This window comes from Delphinapterus leucas, chromosome 6 (assembly GCF_059928025.1).
Source record: "Delphinapterus leucas isolate spDelLeu-1000000601 "Yukka" chromosome 6, BTC_Dleu_Yukka2, whole genome shotgun sequence".
NCBI classification, from domain to species: domain Eukaryota; kingdom Metazoa; phylum Chordata; class Mammalia; order Artiodactyla; family Monodontidae; genus Delphinapterus; species Delphinapterus leucas.
Window position 1 is genome coordinate 20442961 of NC_143134.1, and position 22033 is coordinate 20464993.

At 39.1% G+C, this 22033-nt stretch overlaps 1 protein-coding gene across 1 annotated transcript in view; it reads right to left on the reverse strand.

Annotated features, from left to right (window-relative positions):
• Positions 1 to 3152: 3152 nt before the first annotated feature.
• The window catches only part of CDCA2 (cell division cycle associated 2), a 53890-nt gene continuing 35009 nt past the window's right edge, over positions 3153 to 22033 (reverse strand). The window contains 3 exon segments of the mRNA XM_089912793.1: positions 3153 to 7824; positions 7827 to 8984; positions 11763 to 11934. Coding sequence (XP_089768919.1) covers positions 7769 to 7824; positions 7827 to 8984; positions 11763 to 11934 — 1386 coding nt within the window. The 3' untranslated portion in view covers positions 3153 to 7768.

Consider the following 22033-nt stretch of genomic DNA (forward strand, 5'->3'; position numbering starts at 1 on the left):
CAGTTGAACAAGGGCTAAAAATTGTCAAACCAAATTCTTGTTTGAGAGCTGAGCTCTAACTACTGCCAGTTTGAGAGAAACACACATCCAGGTTTAGGGAATATGTTTTGTTTGTTTTGGCTGTGACATAGGGCAGAACAGTTTCCATCCCATTCGAATGCATTCAAGAGAGTTTGAAATATTGCACAATAAAAGTCATTCATTATATCTGTCTCCTTTCCCTTCCAAAAACAAAAATGGCTGCCCAGTTCCAAGTCTACACAGGGGGCAGGAAGAAGGGGGTCACAGGGTCACTGGAAATCACCCAAGACTAACACCAGGTTTTTCAGGTTTGAGTTAGGGAATCCTTCTGAAATCTTCATTCCCCATGTACACTTCAAATAAGAAAAGACTAGTCACACTGGATTATTGCTTTGTTATGAACAATTGGAAAATGGACACATTGTACGTGTTCTCACATGAGGCATAGCAATATCCAAGAGCCTGGCAGCCAAGCTAAACTTACTTGAACTGAAACATCTTTTTACTCACTTTCTCTAGGAAGTTTCAACTGTTTGACACCAAATTTATACTCAAAAAAATAAAAAATTATTTCACTGTTTGGACCATACATTTGAAAGGACCTAGTTTTACAGACGTCTGATGCTCCTTAGCAGTTACTTGATGTGTCTAAATAGAGAAAAAATTGACATTTACTTTGTGTTTACCAGCAAGCATCTGGGACATCAGAACACTGGAAATGCAGTTTGTTTTTAAATGTCAAAAATAAAGACGCCACTAACAGATCACTACACTTGACAGGACAGGACACTGCCAAAGTGAATTTTTTTTAAAAAAGCAAATTTTAGGTGGGTAAAGCTGTGAGAATAAAGAAATTATGAGATGTAATTGGATGTTAACTGCTTTCTTTACATTTTGGAGCTTAAAAAAGTCACATGCAAATAGAGTTAGAAATTTGGAACTTAGAACAAAATGATAAAGTCTGAATTTTCTTGAATTACATCTAAAACCCAAAAGCCAGCTGTTTGCTCCCCAGCAGGCTACTTGTATCATAGAGAAGTCAATTAAACCGTTTAGTCAGACAACATTGTGCCATGGACAAATGAGAAAAGGGAAGATTTAAGAAGGCTGCTTTCAAACTGGTCACCGGAAATTTTGGAACTCCCAACCTACTCCTTAGAAAATGCAAACTTATATTTGTTTTTTAATGTTTATGCTCATTTATTTTTCCTTTTCATATAAGTGATATAATGCTTAAAGTATCAAAAAACAGAAGCAGTTCCAAAAAAATACTTGCTTCCCAATATCCTAAAATTTTCCAAAAACCTTTCTAATAAATCTTAAAATTAAGGTCATAGCCAGGCTAAGTATGATCTTGGTTGAAGATGTGGGACAAAAATATGTATCACGAGGGCTTCCCTGGTGGCACAGTGGTTGAGAGTCCGCCTGCCGATGCAGGGAACACGGGTTCATGCCCCGGTCCGGGAAGATCCCACATGCTGCGCAGCGGCTAGGCTGGTGAGTCATGGCCGCTGAGCCTGCGCATCTGGAGCCTGTGCTCTGCAACGGGAGAGGCCACAACAGTGAGACGCCCGCGTACCGCAAAATGTATCAAGAGAATGGCAGTAATTACTTAACTTCTCACTAAAGCTATTAGGTTATTTGTAGTTTGTATCACAATTTCATAAAAAAACAGAAAAGCATCAAAGAATGCACAGAATCGAACACACCAGTGAAAAATCATACAAACTTGAAATTGTTAGGCCACAGTACAACGAGTCCTTCTAGAGCCAAGTGAAGGCTCTAAAAATAATCTTCAAATAAATCTAAGACCAAGAAAAAGAAATTCACTATCTTTTTGTATGTGCAATTATTTATCGTAATTTAACTTCATCCCCTAAAATCTGCTTACTTGATCTAAGAATCTAAGTCCAGAGTCAACCTTTCAGACATACTACAAAGAAAGCACAAAAGACAGAAATGCAGAAGGATTTAAGGAGAGAGATTTCTTTAAAACTTTGTTATGGACAATTCACAATCTCTAGTTTCTCCCGTTGCGGAGCACAGGCTCTGGACGCGCAGGCTCAGCGGCCATGGCTCACGGGCCCAGCCGTTCCACGGCACATGGGATCTTCCCAGACCGGGGCACGAACCCGTGTCCCCTGCATCGGCAGGCGGACTCTCAACCACTGCGCCACCAGGGAAGCCCCACAATCTCTAGTTTTGAATCCATGCTTCATCCGGATGTATTCATAGGTTAGAATATAATGGGAAGAAAAATACTTAAAAATGTGTGTGAGATGAAGCCAACTTAACACTGCCTAGTCTCAGTAAATAATAAGGAAAAGACATTTGGAATAGAATGCTGCTTTGGGATCCCCATTTCTCTAAAACTCCTATAAGTGAACTCTGTTCAAGCATCACTTCTTCCGGAAAGAAACAAGACAAACTCACCTGATCTGAAGTTGGTGCCACTTGAGGGTGGAGCGGTCCTGGGCATTCCTTTATAATCATACCCTGTATTGTAATTCTGTACTCCCCCAACCCTTTAGAGAAAATTGAGCATCTTTAAGGCAGTGATCACATTTAGAAATTAATGCCTGGCACATGTACTAATGAATCTACGATCTGCTCACCTGGGATGACCTGATGCAGGGAAGTTTTCCCATGTTAAGAAATAATTCTCAAATGCTAAGGCTACTTTCCAAGTAAGGATAGCAACAATTTTTATACTAAACCAAACTATAATAAAAATCTTAATTTATGAGAAGAATTGAATCAGACTTATTAGACAATTTAATTTTTAGCAAACAACTTTGAACCTTATTTTAATTCAACTCATTTCATTTTCTTACTAGTATATATTACACAGTGGTCAAGAGGAGAATTTTTCTCAATGACTAAATCTTAGCATCTCAGGGTGACAATTTTAAATCATGAACTGTAGTGAACCCATTTATATGAGAAGTTGGGCTGAGTGTATAGGTACCCCAAGAAAGTTGGTTTCCTGCCCATATTTCTGATAGCTTATTATTACTGACTTTTTGCCCTAAATGATAAGGTATGTCTGGGTGTAATTGTAGGCTCCACATAGAATTGGTTGGTCAATCTTTTGCTTCTACTGGCCTCCTCCTTCACAAAAAGAACTTTAAACAAAAACTATGACATAGATTCACAGTAAAGGGGAAGGCAAGCTTTCCTATAGTAATCAAGATGGTGTGATGCTGGTTTAAGAACAGACATAGAGATCAATAGAACAGAATCAAGTCCAGAAATAGACCTACACATACAAGGTCAACTGATTTCAACAGAGGTGCCACTGTAATTCAATAAGGAATGCAAAATCTTTTCAACAAATGGTGCTGAATGACTTCCACCGAAAAACCCAAAACAGGGGCTTCCCTGGTGGCACAGTGGTTGAGAGTCCGCCTGCTGATGCAGGGGACGTGGGTTTGTGCCCCGGTCCGGGAGGATCCCACGTGCTGCGGAGCCGCTGGGCCTGTGAGCCATGGCCGCTGAGCCTGCGCGTCCGGAGCCTGTGCTCTGCAACGGGAGAGGCCACAACAGTGAAAGGACCGTGTACCGCAAAAAAAAAAAAAAAAAAAAAAAACCCCAAAACAACTTCATCTCATACATTGTACAAAACTTAACTCAAAGTGGATCTAACACCTGAGAGCTAAAACTCTAAAACTTCTAGAAGAAATTCAGGAGAAAATTTTTGTACCCTAGAGTTAGTCAAAGATTTCTTAGGACACAAAAGTATGATCCATTAAAAAAAAAAAGGATAAATTAGACTACATCAAAATTAAAATCTGCTTTTCAAAAGACACTCTAGGAAAAAACACAATCCACAGACTGGGGAAAAATATTTGCAAGATACATATCCAATAAAGGACTATATCCAAATATACACAGAACTCTTTCATCTCAAAAACAAGACAACAATATCAACAAAAGGAAACATAGGCAAGAAGTTTAAATGGATGCTTCAATAAAGAGGATATAAGAATGGCAAATAAGCACAGGAAAACAAAGATGTTCAACATCATTCGTCATTAGGGAAATAACACACCAAAATCCCATTGAGATACCACTGCACACCTACCAGAATGCCTACGAGGAACAAGGCTGACAACACCTTGTGATGATGAAATCGTGGAGCAACTGAAACAATATGCTGCAGGTGAGGATGCAAACTGGTGCAGCTGCTATGGAAAAGCTTGGCAGTTTCTTCAAAACTTAAACAGACCCCAGCCATACGTCCCAGGAATCCCACTTCTAGGTATTTACCCAAGATAAAGGAAAACATGTGTCTATAAAAAAGATCCATATGTGAATGTTTATAGCAGCTTTATTTATAATAGCCAGAAAATAGAAACAACCCAAATATCCATCAATTGGTGAATGGATAAACTGTTGATACATCCATAAAATGGAATACTACTTAGCAACAAACAGGAACCAATCACTTATACAACATGGATGAACCTCAAAAGCATTATGCGAAGTTTAAAAAGGCAGACACAAAAGGATACCCACTGTATGGTTCCATTTATATGACATTCTGGAAAAGGCAAGACTATAAGGATAGAACTCAGATGAGTGATTGTGAGGGGCTGGGGTTGGGGGAGAGGGACTGACTGCAAAGAGGCAGGACGGAACTTCTTTCCGGGTGATGAGGATGTTCTACCCCTTGACTGGGGGCGGGGGGTGTCATGGTTACATTCAAACTGCTAGGCTTAAAAGGGTAAACTTTACTGTAGGTGAATGACACCTCAATAAACCTGACTTTAAAAAGGAAAAGGAAAACAACAGCTCTTTCAATACAAAGCATAAATCAGGCATTATTAAGTATTTCCTCCTTGTTATGCCAGGTCTACAGCTGAAGTCTGGCCGTTGGGGGGTGGAGGCATTCAGTGAGAGAAAATGGAAGCAACGTGTTTGCCAGGTCAGATCCAGAGAAAAGAACCGAATAACCACTTAATTTTAATTTCAAGGAATTTATCTTACATCGTCACGCAGGCCCAGTGTGGCATAATTTTCAATTACAAAAAACTGGAGGCAACTAGCGTCCATCAGTAGGGAGATGGCTAACTACATCATAGATATCCAAATTATATCATTCTATGCAGGGGTTAAAAAGACTGCAATGGCACCAGGGCTCCCCACAATGGTATTATGTTGAATAAAAATTTTAACTTGCAAAATGGAACATAGAGCGATCCCATTAGAAAACAACAAAACCTATGTTTACACAGGCAAAGGGTCTGGAAGAGGTTTGCCTGCTGTTACTGGTGTTGACACCTAGAAAGGTGGGGAGAGAAAGGTGTAGCTGCAGGATGCTTGCATTAGGTGGGGGGAAGACACTTTTTCATTATGCACAGTTCTCTACTTTTTTCAGTAGACACATAGGACTTTTGTAATAAAAATGAGTGAAAATAAAAGTTAAGGGGAAGCACCCGTAGCAACAGTAAAGAGCTGCCCTGGTTTAAGGTAGTGCACACAGGATGAGAACTTCAGATGTCATGCTGCCATCTTCTGGAACAAGCAAGAATCTATGGGAGCAGGAAAAGATAAAAGTAGAAGCCATTCTAAGGCAAAACGTCAAGGGTTACTGCGGTAGAAAAGATAAGGCAAATTTTTGATTTAGCCATTAATGAAAAGAAACAGTTAAAAACATACAAGCATGATGACATACAGAAATCATTAACTTTTCACAAATTTTATGATACAAATGAGATGGTGGATAAACCTCCAAGTTGTTTTGATTTCTCAAGAATTCTTTTTAGGAAAACAGCCCATTTGTTATTTACAGATAGCAACAAAATATTCATAGTGACATATTTTAAAACGAATAGAACTTGTAAAGTATTTATCTTTCTAACTGCAGATACTTGAAAATGAGAACAATTTTACATTGGAAAAACCAAGCCAAAATAAATCACAACCAAAAAAAATCACAGACCAAAATGTCTCCTTCATCCTCACTAGCACTTTTTGGGAAATAAAGCACGTGAAATTCTGAAAATTCAAATACAATTGAGATCATATATCATACAGTAAAAAATGGTAGAAAATAACAGTAATTTTAACCTTCCTATGAACAAACAACAAAAAATTTTTAAAAAACAAAACCCTCTAACATTGTATGTTTCTGAAAGTTTTTTTTTTTTTTTATGACCAAAACCAAAAAGCTTCATAAGAAGTTTTTTTTTTTTTGGTTTGTTTTCAGTGGTAGACATTTGCCAACCGTACCAAACTATAAATGGGGGGAAAAGCCCATAAATAATTTACGTGTAAAGATAAAAGAATTTTTGAAACAATCCACCCTTTAGCAGGAGAAATTGGGGATCACTTTGAGTGTTAATGTAAAATACATTAGTCTTTAGCAGCAGGAGTTCCAGACCTATTGGTGCCAAGAAGGTAACAAATAGTCTCTATCTAAGGCAGGGGAAATGGGCACCCAGCAGGAGCTTTCTTCCCTGTTGTGTTATTTATAGAGAGCCCTATTTGTTAACATGTTTCTGCTATCACAGGAGTAGGAGAGTTTAATGATTTAAAGGATTTCAAAGACAATTGTTTAATGATACAATGATTTACTTGCATTCACAAATTCTAAAAATATAGCAATTTAGATTTTCAAACTGCTGTCACCAAAACTGTGATAGGATATACTGCTGAAGCTTAACTGGACAAACCAAAACAAGTACTAGCTCTTGGTATGGTGAAATAAAAAGTCAGAAAGCCTGGAAAATGCCATGCTAAAAAAGAAATCAGCAACCTACCACCGTGCTTCATGTTAGTAAACCAATTTGTTAGGGTCTTTTAAGTGAGTTTCTGGATTTTTTTTTTTTAATGGAAAACCATGAATTCAATCCCAAATTACCTGTGACTAATCGGAATGATCTGGGAGATGAATCTTCAACCAGACTGCTTATATTTTCACCAAAAACCAAACCCCTACTTCCTACCCCACAAAGCATACAAGAGTGTTGTGTGAAGGTCAAAATGCTTTCATGTTAGTTATTTCTAAATTATATATTCACTTTATAATGACAGATTTGCAATATTCTGGTTATTGAAAGAATTTTCCAAAATCCCATGTTTAAGATTTGATTTTAATCTATTAAAATAAAATTTTTATTTGAGACAAAGTATATTATTAAAGCTTCTCTTAACTTTAACCCCAAAAGGAAAAAAACAAATTTTATCATTTCCATCTTTCCTACTTGTTAAATTTTTTAACCCGTTTTTTGGGGGCAACCTTTTAAAATAAAAACATACCTCACCCCACTTTCTTTAACAGTTTCAACCTTATATTACCTTCAATTTTCATAAAGTTACATTAATTCTAACAATTTGTTAAAGACCAAAACAAAACACTCTTCTCATCCAGATATAACAAGTCAATTCTAAAAGATGCTTTTTTTTACAACAGAAACTCTAAACCTTCAGTGATAAATATGTACTAACATGAAATAAAACTTAAGAGACATGCTGTTAGGTCTAAAAGCAATCCTTTTTAACAGAATACCAATAAAGCTTTTATCATTTGTGGGGAGAACATGTTTAATACAACGCTTTCAGTTTGAAAGGTGGAGAGATTCACTTATTTCTACTTAAAAGTAGGTTCTACTCAAATAATTTTATTTGAAACTTTTAAAACACTGAGGTTGAACAAAGGATGGGAACTTGGATGAAAGAATCTTTCAGGCAGGAATGGTTGGTTACCTTCTCTCTTGCCAAAACGTTCTGCAGGGAATGTCAGTTACTGCTTTAGTTCTCTGATATGTCTGATTCTCTCGAAGTCACTTGGAGAGCTTCCTTCTGGTTGAGAAAGGTGGTTCTTTTGTAGCCTCTCGACTGGGTGGTGTTTTTAGGATCTGCAAGTGTAGATGTACAAAAGCTCTTCCGTCTCCTCCCAGGTAAACTGGCAGCAGCAGCAGCAGCAAAGCCCTCACTGTTTTCTTTGCCTGGTGTGGAGGGCAGCACACAAGGTTTTTGCCTGGAGGACCCGTTCTCAGATCTTCTGCTGTCAAATGTACCTATTGTTCTCCTCTTGGTTCTCTGGGAAATGCCGGAAGCGGGAGGCAATGGAAGGGAAATCCACACAAGCCCTTCACTTTCCAAACCTTTTTGTAGCCTTGTGCTGCGTCTTACTTTGGTTTCACTCTTTGTTCTCTGAAAGGTTTGCTCAATGGAGTCAGATAAATCTTTATACAGTTGGGAATTTTCTAAACTAATTTCTACAGAGCTGCTCACACTGTAGGAAGGTTTGGAATTCTCGATTTTTTCCAAATGTAAACTTTGCCCATCAGAACAAGCCATGGACTGTCTTCTGTATTTCCTTTCTCTGTAACTCACACCATGACTACTTGCTATGGAGTTTCTTCCCAAATCCTCACCTTGACTTTGACTTTCTTTCATGTGGTCAATTAAGACATCTTCTGAACAATCACATTCTTTTTGTGAGTCGGGCATTAAATGCTTGGTCTGCAGTTTTCCTTCTGGAACGACTAAGAAGTCATCCTGGTTTTCACATTTGATGTTTATATCTTCTGAGATTTTAAAGATTTGGAAAAGGTTTTCCGTATTTTGACCAGCAGCAGTAAGTTCTTGGGACTGCACGGTAAAATCAGGTTTTGGATTGTCTGATACAATGGGTGTTTCAGTCACAGAAGGACAAGAAATAGGGCTGTTTTCATTCTCAGTCTCAGTTTTTAGTTCGTTTTCACTTTCCAACTTAACTGCTGCTTTTGGAATATTTTTGTTTTCATTAATTTCTATAGTACTTGTATTTGAACCTTGCTCAAAAGTAGCATTAATAAGTGATGAAGAACTTTTCATGTCAGAGCTGCAGAATTCAGACACATCGTATTTATTAAAGCCTCGAACCATCTGCCAGTCCTCTGGGTTCTGAGGCAAAATATTATTTCTCTTCGGAAGCTTCACTTCTTCAACTTCCTCATTTGAGTTGAAATCATCTATGGGCATGTAAATAAGTTTAAATCGAATTAAAAAGTAACAGTGGAAATAAACTTTCACAAATCAAACAGGTGTCAAATTGTATTCTGTGTGTCAAGGTTTCAAAGAAATCGCCAAGACCTACAAATGCTACCCTGTACTTGTCCCCATCTGTCATCGTTCTTTCTCTTTCAGTTCTTCCTCACCCCACAGGTTAAGAAAATATGTACTTAATGCATGAATTAATAAAGCATATAACCTGAGACCATGGAAATGAGAACTGTATCTGAAATTGCTTCCTCTATTCGAATGTGCTTCCCATTCTACAAGGTCAATTAGCATGAGGCAGACACACTTCCTATCTCCCGAAAAATGAATCACTGAAAATCGGCAACATAATGCTTCTGAAACTTTTCCATCAATGTTCCCCCTTGAAATAGAAGAGAGAAAACTTGGAATTCTGGGGAATTTGAGGACTTAGCTAAAAAGGTACTTCTGAACACACTCAAGTCTTATGCCCAGTGTTTAAAAAAGTAACATTAAACTGCACCAAACTCTCAAATAGAGCCCTGGTTGTTTCAATATTCTAGAAATCTCTCCCCTTCCCTGCCAATCTCTGAATATAATTCATCCTCCAGGAAGACACGCCATGTGGGCCCTGCCCTGTGTTTCTGGCACACGGTGTCACATCACAGGTGAAAAACACATCATCAAGGTTTTAAAGTCGCATAACACAGCCTAAGTGAATCTAGGCTTTATGAGTTCTAAATCTCAGTACTATTAGAAGCCATCTCTCTGGTTATCTAACATAATAAAGTTTTTAACTGGTCAGTCAAAGGAGTATAAAAATGTTTTAAACAAAATAAAAACTGAAAGATAAAACATAAGCTGAGCCAAAAATCTACAAAAAACATTTCAGTGTGAAAAGGTATATATACATCCGGGATTTGGGTACTTACAATCATGTCACAGAAAGCTAGAGATTAACATAGGGCAGGGGGCCCTTGGTATCAACCAACCAATATGTCAACTGGGCTCTTTATACAACTTTAAAAATTGATATTCGTGTATTTTTCGCGAAATTAACATACTAGAAAAGGAAGGTAGGGGAAAGGGATGGAGGGAGGAAGAGAGAAATAGAGAGGAAAGAAGGGAGAGAGAGAGAGAACGGCTTTAGACCCTCATAGCAGATGAAACCATTGGTTACTGATAAAAAATGTTTCATGTATTTTTGAAAAGAAATTCTCTAATAAGATGCAAGATGTAAAATATACACTAAGAGTCATTGTTCAAGTATCTTTGGAAAAAAGGAAACTGTTAGGAACTACAGATATAACGAAAATAAGTCTCAAGGGAAAGGCAACTTGCAGGGGAGGGAGGTGGACAGATCGTTATAAACCAGGTGGTAAAGGTGTAAGGTGAACAAAGAGTTTTCCGGGAAAGGCAGCCAGCATGGCTAAATCCTAAAGGCTAAGCAGCATCAGGCCAGATTTAAAAGAGGTGGGGTGGCCGACGTCCTGTCCCACGATGTAGCACAGAAAGAGGCTAGGGCAGGACAGCTCCACCTCTGCTGGAGCCCCGGGGCCGGAGGAATATGTCTATGTGGGGTGGCCATGTGTTTGTTTAAACTTTTGGGCGTTCCTGAAATAACAAGTAGGCAGAGGCCAAGAGTCTATAATGGCATGTACCATATTCGTCCTCGAATCTATGATAGATCCTACGTGCTATGCTGCAAATGGCACGCAGGCTATAAATACGTGGTGATTGACAAAGGCAGCTATCTTAAGAATGATTACATACAAAATTCACACACGAAATGAACACATACTCCAGCTTTTCAGCATGATTTAGTCAATTTAAACTCAAGCATTACCAACCAGATGCAACTCCAATCCAATTTTTGTCTAATCAGGATACCAACAGACTTAATCTTCCTTTTAAACAAAATTTTCCAAGTAATCAAGTTCAATTTATAAATGTTATTTCTAGAAGATGCTTAGCAGTGCCAACTCTACTGAAACATCAGAGGGCAAGGTTTTTTTGTTTTATTTTATTTATTTATTTATTTATTTAAATGTTGAGCCTTCTTTTAATTTATTTATTTTTCTTTTTGGCTGTGTTGGGTCTTTGTTTCTGTGCAAGGGCTTTCTCTAGTTGTGGCAAGAGGGGGCCATTCTTCATCGCGGTGCGCGGGCCTCTCACTGTCGTGGCCTCTCTTGTTGCGGAGCACAGGCTCCAGACACGCAGGCTCAGTAGTTGTGGCTCACGGGCCTAGTTGCTCCGCGGCATGTGGGATCTTCCCAGACCAGGGCTCGAACCCGTGTCCCCTGCATTAGCAGGCAAATTCTCAACCACTGCGCCACCAGGGAAGCCCTTAATTTTTATTCTTAATCCATAGAAGATATACCTATTACTGAGCCATCACCTTGTTGACTCTTAGTGATGGATTACAACACCAAACAATTCATTTTACTTTACCAAAACACTTTAAAAAGCAAAAAGAAACAGGGTGAAAGGAAATTCTTTCCCCTAAAATTATATGTAATATTTTGTGCCTGAGTTTTTCTCGGGGGAGGATCCAGAATGTCCAACAGGTTCTGAAAAGGGTCTAGGTGAAAGTTACAAACGACAGCTTCTTTAACTTAAAATTCTTGTGGGAATAGGAGGGAAAGTTGCTATTTTAAATTTATATACTCTTTACACAATGAATGGGAAGAAGGGAAAAAAGAGAGTGAAATAGCAACAAAGAGGGAGGAGAGAAGAGATACAATATCGACAACAGTAAAAGGCCAGGCTACCTGAACACATCCTCCAGATGCTTGGAACCAGCGGCGTCTCAGATACCTCGGGCAGCTCAGGAATAGGGCTCAGGAGTGGCTTCTTAGACGCAATGTCTCTTTCCCCATATAAAGACTTCTGAACACTTTTTTTCTTTCCCTTTGCTTTCTTCCTTCTGCAACTTTTTAAAACCTGAGGAAATGTATTAAAACACTGTAATTGAGAAAGATGTAGCTCCATGTACAATGTTGACTCAAACTAATTTTTACCAAAAAAACTTAAAGACTAGTTATTCCGTTCAAAATTGTAGGAATCTCAGTCAGGGCTAAAGGGCTAGGTAGCTTACACAACGTCAAATAAAATATGAAACAGAACTCAATTTACAAATTGTAGAGTAATGGTCTATATTTCCACAAAGCATTTGCCAAAGTAAGTTCTGGGTAAGTGAAAAATAGGTGAGATGTTGTAGAACTGGACAGACTTAAGACATGAGGAATTTGTAACTAGGATGTGGTTACGATGACTCAGGATTAACCTAGAATGAGTTATCTATTGGAAACTAGGGGAGACTGTTTTCTATTCCTAGATCTGGATGAAGAAACCACAGGTGTGTACATAAAATTTGAAGATAACCCAAAGCTGCTTCAAACAACAGGTGATCTAATCAAGATGAAAATGGCTAGGTCAAAATAAGATGGAGTTTAATAAGCACAAGTAGAAGATGAGGGACAGAGGTTTGGTAATAACTGATGGAAAACATAGGTTTCTATAAAAATTAAAACTGTTTTAATAACATCTGGAATGCAGTATTCAATTCAATTCTGACTGCACGTCAGTAACTGAGCACTCATGTTCTATGTTAAAAAAGTTTCATATGGAGAAGTCTTGAGGGAAACTCAAACACTGTATTGAAATAATAGGCTGTTATGAGCAAAAATGAAATATATTCAACGTCATAATATTGGAAAGAACCAGATTTTAGGTCAACATAAGGAACACACTGTTAACAATTATAGCTTCTGGAAAATGGCATCCATTCAAAGATTTACTGAGAAACTGCTATGTGCAGGTAATAATTTGCTAGGTATGAGATATAAAAACAAACAGGAAGTGGTCTTTAGGGAACTCTTGGTCTAATTTTAATACATACAGACCAGGACAGGCTCTACACAGATTGAGAACACAGAGACCTGGCCTATGGGAGGTTTTCAAGACAGGTTCCACAGGAAATGGAATGTCTAGGCCAAGTCTTCCAACAAGTGAGAATTGTTTCGGTTGAGGATGACAGTGGCACAGAAGGGCTTTTCAAAGGAAAGAGAATGGCATACGGAACAGGTCTAAGGGAGGTGGCACAGAGCAAAGGGGGAACTGCAATTAGCTGTACGTGGTCAGTGAACCCACAGAGAAGTGGCAGAAGAGGCCAACAAAGCAAGCAGGGCCCTTCTCTGCAATAAGTATGAGCCTGACAGCCACGAGGGTTCACCACATGGTGATTTAGAGAGTGACATCTGAGTTTGCATTTAAGAAAGATCGTCTGGGTGACAGCACAGAAACTAATGGTGTGGAAGATATTCAAGAGCACAGAAGTGGCACAAAACTGTAAGTTCCTTGAGATATTTATAGATATCCTGTAAAAACAAAACAAGAAAAAACATTCCATGGAAAAATAATTTTAGAACTGTACAAGATAAATGTTCCTCTTAGTGATTTACAATATACACTTAACGTTAAATCCTCTAAGAAGTCCTCGGTATAAATAACCTCTATATATGTTAGAAAAATGCTGGGCTAAATATTTTTCCACGAAACATTTTTTTCAGGGAACATCTGTTGACTTCCAAGAAACAGTTGGGAAAATAACAGCATGGACAATGGAAATGGAAGCAAAGAGAAAAATCTTGACTTGGGCTTCACAGATGAACTGCAAGAGAAACATTTGGCTTCGTGTTAGTCACCTTCGGTTCAAATCCTGACCCTGCCACTTTACGGCTTTATAATCTTAGGCAAGTTACCTCACCTCTCTGTACCTCATTCTTCTCATCTGCAAAATGGGAACCACAAAAGCACATACCACAGAAAGTTGTGGTGAGTATTAAATATGTTAATATATGTGAAATGGGTAAAGTATGGCTTGATTCATGTGTTAGCTATTCTTTTTCTTTTAAATTCCTTCTTACTATTTTGAGTATTGATACGGAGAAAAATATTTTTAATACTAAATTATGCTCTTAGTATTACTGTGTGACCCAGGCCCTAGTAGGTTGGTTAATATACTATGATCAATGTCATCAGGTTACAACCTCCAGAACAGTTTCTGATTCATAGCTCAGGTAAATACCCTTTTAGCAGGATTTTGGAAACCTCTGTTTACATTAACTGCAAAAGCACCTGCAACAGTGCCTGGCACTTAGTGGCTTCTCAACAAACATACGTGAACAAATGAATGAATGATTGTGAAAAAAAAAGGTACAAACTTCATAAAATTTGCTAACCATGTTGAAAGACTAATATTATTTTTTCATGGTCATGGGCCAGGAGGACACCACCCAAAAAGAAAAAAGATGAAAGCACCTGTGATCTGTCATGAAAATATTATCTAGCAATGCTTATCTTATCCAAGAGAAGGTTGCATCTGCAAAGGCTAGAACCTTATCAACCTTACTGGAGTAAAATTTGAATTTACTCCAATACAAAAAGCCTTGCTGAGACTGTAATAAACAAGAGAAGCCATGTGTGATTGGAATCCTTGGGGAGCCCCATGATCTAGAAATAATGAGACTGGTTTATGACTTGGAGGAGACAAAGGACAACTGAAGATATTATACCTAAAAGGTTTCTATTTACTCCCAAATCACCAGTATTTCTTCTCATACAGTGGAGGAGGTCATGCAACAGAAGTAAATGCTTACTTCTTGTGTTATTTGCACAATTAAGTCAAACTGTTTTCTGAGAGTAGCTTTAAAATTATTTTAAAATAATTAATGTACATGGCAACACATCAAATTGAACAGGAATGCTTCTGGTGAAAAGCAAACATTTCCCTGTCCCTGCCATTCACTTATTTAATGGTCCATTTTTAGTTCTTGTGGCTGGCTCCATCTCTCTAAATAAGGGGCTGAGATTGCTGTATTTTTTTTTTTTAATATATATATATACTTATTTATTTTTGGCTGCATTGGGTCTTCGTTGCTGCGCGTGGGCTTTTTCTAGCTGCGGCGAGCAGGGTCTACTCTTCGTTGCGGTGCACGGGCTTCTCATTGCAGAGGCTTCTCTTGTTGTGGAGCACGGGCTCTAGGCACACCGGCTTCAGTAGTTGTGGCTCACGGGCTCTAGAGTGCAGGCTCAGTAGTTGTGGTGCACGGGCTCAGCTGCTCCGCGGCATGTGGGATCTTCCCAGACCAGGGCTCGAACCCGTGTCCCCTGCATTGGCAGGTGGATTCCCAACCAATGTGTCACCAGGGAAGCCCCAGATTGCTGTATTTTTAATGTTTAATAACAGAAAATTTCCAACACCCCAAAAATAGAGAGAATAGTATCTTGAACCCCACATACCCAACAATTAGCTCTTATAATTACTAACACATGGAAATCATGATTCATTTATAAGCCCCTTCCCTCAGATTATTTTAAAGCAAATCCCAGACATTACATCATCTCATCTAAAGATCCTACAGCATCTCTAAGAGATAAGGACTTCTTTTTTTTTTCCCACCAAAAAAGTGAAACATTTTATTACCTGGCATTGTATTTTTTTTTTTTTTTTGCTGTACGCGGGCCTCTCACTGTTGTGGCTTCTCCCATTGTGGAGCACAGGCTCCGGACGCGCAGGCTCAGTGGCCATGGCTCACGGGCCTAGCCGCTCCGTGACATGTGGGATCTTCCCAGACTGGGGCACGAACCCGTGTCCCCTGCATCTGCAGGCGGACTCTCAACCATTGCGCCACCAGGGAAGCCCTGGCATTGTATTTTATTGTTGATTTTTTTCCTCTTTTACAATGGAGTTTTATTTCTTTTCCAGCTTTGAGATATAATTGACATATAACAGCATGTAAGTTTAAGGTATACAAGGTAATGACTTGAGATAGATATATAGTGAAGTGATTACTTTTTCCTTTTTATAACAATGACAAATACTAGTCAGCAATAAAAGGAACTATTGATACACACAAATCTGGACAAATCTCCAGAGAATGCTGCTGAGTGAAAAAAGCCAGTCCCAAAAGGTTACACAGTGTGTGATTCCACTTACAAAATATTCTTGAAATGACAAAGTGAAAGAAATGGAGAACAGATTAGTGGTTGCCACGGGTTAAGGTGGGGGTTGACAGTGGGAAGTGGACACAGCTGCAGACCAGAAGAGATCTTTGCAGCGCTGGAAATGTCCTGCATCTCGACTATATTTTGATATTGTACTACTGTGATGCTGTATAATGGTTTTACAAGATGTCACCATTGTGGGGAGCTGGGCAAAGGGTGTCTGGGATCTTTCTAATTCTTCTTACAATAGCATGCATCTCGAAAACAATATCAAAATAAAAATTTAGATGCAAAAACAATGATAGGCAGTTTTCCCTAATATTTCCTCAGAGTTCAAACTTCTCCAGTTGGTTCCTAATTGTCTTTTTACAATTGTTCCAATCAGGATCCCAACAAGGTCTCCACACATGCCGCTTGGTTGATGGATTTCCTTTGATCTATGGCTCCTTTTTTCCCCCTTGTTATTTGGTGAATGTTCTGAGGCATTTATCCTGTAGTAGCTGAGAAGCTCTGGATTTGGGTAACTGCAATCATGTATGTTTTTATGTTCCTCCACCCCCTGGTATTTCCTATCCACTGGTCATTAGATCCAGGCTTGATTCAATTCAGCTTTCATGCTTGTTGGAAAGACCATCTCATGGAAGATTATCGAGGTCCTCACTGCACCAGGAGGCTCATATTCTCTCCTTGTGTGGTGTTATGAATAGCCAGTGCTCTCAGGTGTCCAGTCCCATCCATCTATTACCTTTGGCTCCCCCATTGGCTTCTACCTAACATCCAACAGCTTTTGTGAACAGGTCTTTTTGATTAGTGAAAATTCTTCGATAAAGAATCTTCCCTTATCAGTTATTTGTTTACTTGAAATAGAGCTCAAATTTTATTTTCCACTTTCCAAGAAAAACAAAAACCCTGAAAATAAAAAAGAGTCGATGTCCTAGACAGCTTCTAAGGTGGCCTTTAAGTTTTGCTGTTAGTTTTTAATTATGAGGAAATTGGTTTTTCATATTTGATGCCAGTGTTTTAATCCATTGCAATCGTTATCTCTGATGGTCACACTGTCCTATCTTTGGTCAGCGCAAGCCCCTTTGGAATGATTTTGTGTCCTTTAACGTGGCTTCCTTGCTTGCACACTGGTCCAGACCTGGGCTCATTTTTCTACTTTTGCTGTTGTAAATCTGAAAGCAGCCATTTCACTAAGGTAACGCTGATCCCTTTTAGTTGAAATGGTAGAGATGGTAACATAGGCACAAAGGATGCTCAGTGCTTCTACGCCTTACCAACAGACACAGCTAGAAAATTATTTTAAATGGGTAAAAGCACGTGTTCATGATATTTCCAATTCAAATTTAGCCTAACAAGGTTTTGAATTTGATTTCAATTTTATCTTGTCTCTAGTGAAGAGTCTTGATTCCTAATGACAGCAAAAAACATCCCCACAAAACCCTGCTTATTTGATTCATTCTAGATTGAATTCTTCTATCAGTGAGTATTTCATAACTGTTTAAACTTTTTGTGCAGTTATTTTTGTCCTTAGGATACATCCCATTTGGACTTTTCAAACTTCTGATTTGAAAAAACTCTTTATGAGGTTAAGCCACCGACTTGATATAGTTACATGTTTCATTTTGTTTTCAATTTTTTTAAATTGAGCTATAATTGTTCCATAGTCACGCAGAACATTTACACAGTTCAAAGTCAAAAGTAAAATACACATTCAAGGAAATCTAGCCTTCATTCCTTCCTGTTCCCTCCTCTGTCTCTTCTCCCGACAGGTAACCAGGTTTTATTTTGCCTTTGGCCTATTCTCCCCCCCTTTTTTGTAGTGTTTAAGATTATATATATGTGTATTGATATATACATTTTTTTAAATGCTCCCTACTTCCTTAGATAAAAGGTAACATATGAGTTTGCCATATCAGCTGCCATAACAAAACACCAGAGGCTGGGTGGCTTAAACAATATTAATTTATCTTCTCACAATTCTGGAGGCAGTAAGTCCAAGATGGAGGTGCTGACAGGGCTGGTCTCCCCTGAGGCCTCTCCCATGCGCATACAGATGGCCACTCTCCTGCTGCCTCTTCTCCCTGTCTGTGCCCCCCCCCCCCCAGGCGTCACCCTTTGTGTCCAAATTTCCTCTTATAAGGACACCAATCAGATTGGATTGGGGCTAGGAACCACCTAAGGGCCTCATTTATTAACCTAATCACCTCTGAAGAGGCCCTATCTCCAAACACAGTCACATTCTGAGATACTGGGGTGTCGGCTCCAACATATGCATTCTGAGAACACAATTTATCCCACACCAGGTAGCTTACAACTTGTTTTTTTTCACTTAACAGTAAATACATCCTAGCATCACTGCATCGCGGTTTGGATCGTTTCTCTGCTATTTTCTACATCTACAAAAGACTCATTTTGTGACCACACCAGTTTATTCAACCAGTCTCGTGGACATCTGATGGACATTTGGTTTGTTAATCTTTTGCATTACAGAGTGTTGGCAATAACTAACTTTGTGCATATGCCTTTTTGTATTTTTGTCATTAGATCTTTGTGATAGATTCCTAGAAATGGAATTGCTGGGTCAAAGGGTAAATGAAAATATTTAATTTGGCTTGATATTGCCAAATTGCCCTCCACAGAGATTCACACTACCAGAAAATGTACAAGCGTGCCTATCTCTCCCCAGCCTCGCCAGCAAAGTATGCTGTCAAACTTCTGGATTTTTGCTAATCAAAAATGGTAAGAAATGGTATCTCAATGCATGTTAGACTCGCAGTTCTCTTATGATGAGCGAGTCTGAACATGTTTTCCATGTTTAAGGGCCCTTTCATTTCAATTTTGTGAACAAAAATCTCTTGGAGATTTTGATACGAATTGCAAAAACTTTTTTCCAAGTTTGTCCTTTGTCTTTTAAATTTTCTTACGGAGCTTTTCCCCCCTGCATGCTCCATGCTGTTTGGGTCAAATGGAGCAAAATTTACCAGTCTTTGACCTCACTGTTTCTGGTTTTTGAGTCATATTTTGTAAACTTTTTCCATTTCTAGGTTATAAAGGAATTCATGCTTATGAATTCTACTGCTACTTCCAAGTTAGCAATTTTATTTTCAAAACTTTTCCAGCTTTATTAAGGTATGATTGACAAATAAAAATTGTATTTATTCAGGTTTCACATGACTTAAGGTGCACACGATGATTTAATATATGTATGCATTATAAAATGATCACCACAGTCAAGTTAATACATCCATCACCTCACATAGTGACTGTGTGTGTGTGTGTGTGTGTGGTGAGAACACTTAAGATCTACTCTCTCAGCACATTTTAGCCTACGATACAGTACAGATCTCTGTTGCCTCCTTACCATAAACCATGAGGCTATCACTTAAACTAAACCTTCCTGCTGTCTATGTTAGTTTTGCTTCTTCTCTTGGTTACCTTTGAATTTACATTTCTGTTTCTTTTTAAGAACTTAAAAAAAGTATATCTTGAACCCCTAATTTGCAAGATGATAATTTTAAAAACAGCCATAGTGCTTACAGGACAGAGCTCTGATTCCTTCTCTTTCCTCTGGCGCCTCCTGTAGATGCTTCCTAATACTACAAAATATCCTTTTCCTTACACCCCATTGTTGCTTGAAATCACACTTACTAAAGTTTGCTTCATATTCGCTCCAAAACTCTTGCATTCAGACTTTTCTTTGGAATGGTATAGAATGACCTTTCTTTTTCTCCTGTTTTTTTTTTTTTTTAATTAATTAATTAATTAATTTGGCTGTGTCGGGTCTTAGCTGCAGCACGTGGGATCTTCATTGCCGCATGCAGGATCTTTAGTTGCGGCATTCAAACTCTTAGTTGCGGCATTCAAACTCTTAGTTGCAGCACGTGGGATCTAGTTCCCTGAGCAGGGATCGAACCCGGGCCCCCTGCACTGGGAGCATGGAGTCTTAGCCACTGGACCACCAGGGAAGCACCTCTTTTTCTTCTCATATGGCACATCTTCCATTTGCTCAATCATAGGTCTTTTTGTTTTTCCCTCCAGAGACCTCCTCCCTGGAGCACCCTTCTCTTGCTCAAATTTGGCCTGATTGCTCTTCTAGGCTGACTGAACAGCTATAATCAGAGATTTCTAGGGCACTCCTCTCCTGTGCTATTAGACCCACTGTGTCCTGGATTCTCAAGCTTACTTCCTCATTTTGCTAGAGTGTATCTCCCTCCAGTAATATTAAAAAACCAAAAAACCAAAAAACACATCTCTTGAGTGTCTTTCACAGTAATTGAATTTGGCTGGATACAGAATATTGGGCTTAAATTAAGTTTCCTTCAAAGCTTTAAATGTCCTGTCGAATTCTCTTTCAGTATTCAGACTGCTGTCAAACTTGATACCACTCCGATCCTTGTTTCCTGGTAGGAAAAGTCCACTGTTTTCATTATCCTTATTGTTCAGTTTCACGCTGACATGTCGAAGTTGTGGTCTTTTCTCTTGGTCCTAGGAATTCAGTAGGACCTTTTAACTTGAAGACTCTTTTCTTCAGCTCTGGGAAACCCTCCCTTTTTTTCTGATAACTTCCTTCCATTCCATTTTCTCATTCTGAGACTCCAACGAAGTCTCCTAGATTGGTCTTCCATGTCTGTTCTTACTAGTCTGTCGTTCTCTTGTCCTCCCTTAACTTTCCTTAACTTTATTCTCTAGTCCGACTACCGAGTTTTATATATTTTTACAAACCTTCTTTTCTCTGCTCTTTTTTCATAGCATCCCCCACTTCTTAGTTTTCTGCAGATAATATTTTCTGAAATCTGAGTATATCAGAATATTTACTTTCATGAAGTTTCTTTCCATTTTCTGAATAACCTTTCTCTCTGGCGGTCAGTTTTTCAATCTTACTAACATTGGTCTTTGATGCTCTTGGTTCTACTCAGTTATCTGACTCTTACTTAAGAAGATACTGGCTAAACTGGTAATGGGTTTCCTCTGCTTTCCAGCTCAGCCTCTTTCTTGCATGGGAATTCTACCAGGAACTCTGTGCAACGCAGGGCAGGGCAGATGGAGAGGGTCAACCGCAGGCTTTGCTTTAGGGAAACGAGCTGGCTGTCCAGACTGTGGGACCTTCCAAATGCCAGAATGAGAACATTCAGGTGACAACCCCTGTTCTGAGCTTCAGGATGGGACAGGGAGTGCGGGGCAAACCGGCGCAAATTGTTTCACATACAGGACTTCAATTAATCCGTTTCCACTACCACTTCGCACTCTCAGCACCACTGGACCTGCCAATACTGGGCCCAGGGTTCCTCGGGATTCCCATAAGCAGGCTGGCTCTCCCTCCCTCCCAGCACATTCTGGGCTGTAAACCCTTCCCCCTCTTTTATCTGTCAACCCGCTCCCATCTGCTTGTCTTCCAGAAATTCACTGAGGGCTGTTTTCGGTTGCTGAATACCCCTCCTCACCCCCTTCCTCTTCTCATCGCTATTCTAAGCCTATTCCTTCTATTACATCAATTATTTTGGCTCAGTGGGGTCCTGGGAGGGGTTGGGGCAAAACTTAATGGTCAACCCTTCTTGAACTTTCTGGCTATTAGTTTCATGTGAAGAAGTAGGTGGACCTTCTTCGTAACAGTGTTTTGTAGAGAGCAGGAAGGAACCCAGTCTCTAATGCCATGATCTAAGACGTATGCATATTTTCAACTGATGTGTATTTTTTTTCAGCAAGAGGATCTTTCAGAGGAGTATGTGACCTAAAGAAGAAACTGAACCAGGACAACATCCGGTTTCTTCCGGCTCTGCCGACTTGGGGATGTTTGTGCAGTGTTTAAACCAAGTGAGGCAACACTTTTTGGTTCATGAATCAGGAGGGAAATTTGCTGTTTTGGGTGGATGTGTGCTGGGGTGAAATGGGTAAGTTTGGTTTTGGAAATGCTGAGTTTTGAGATGTTTGCAGGGTGGTCTAAGAAAAGATGCCTAGTAGGTAGTTGAACCTATGTTAACAGGTGGGAAAGATTTGGGAGCTGTCAACCGTGCTGCATATGAAACCACCCAGA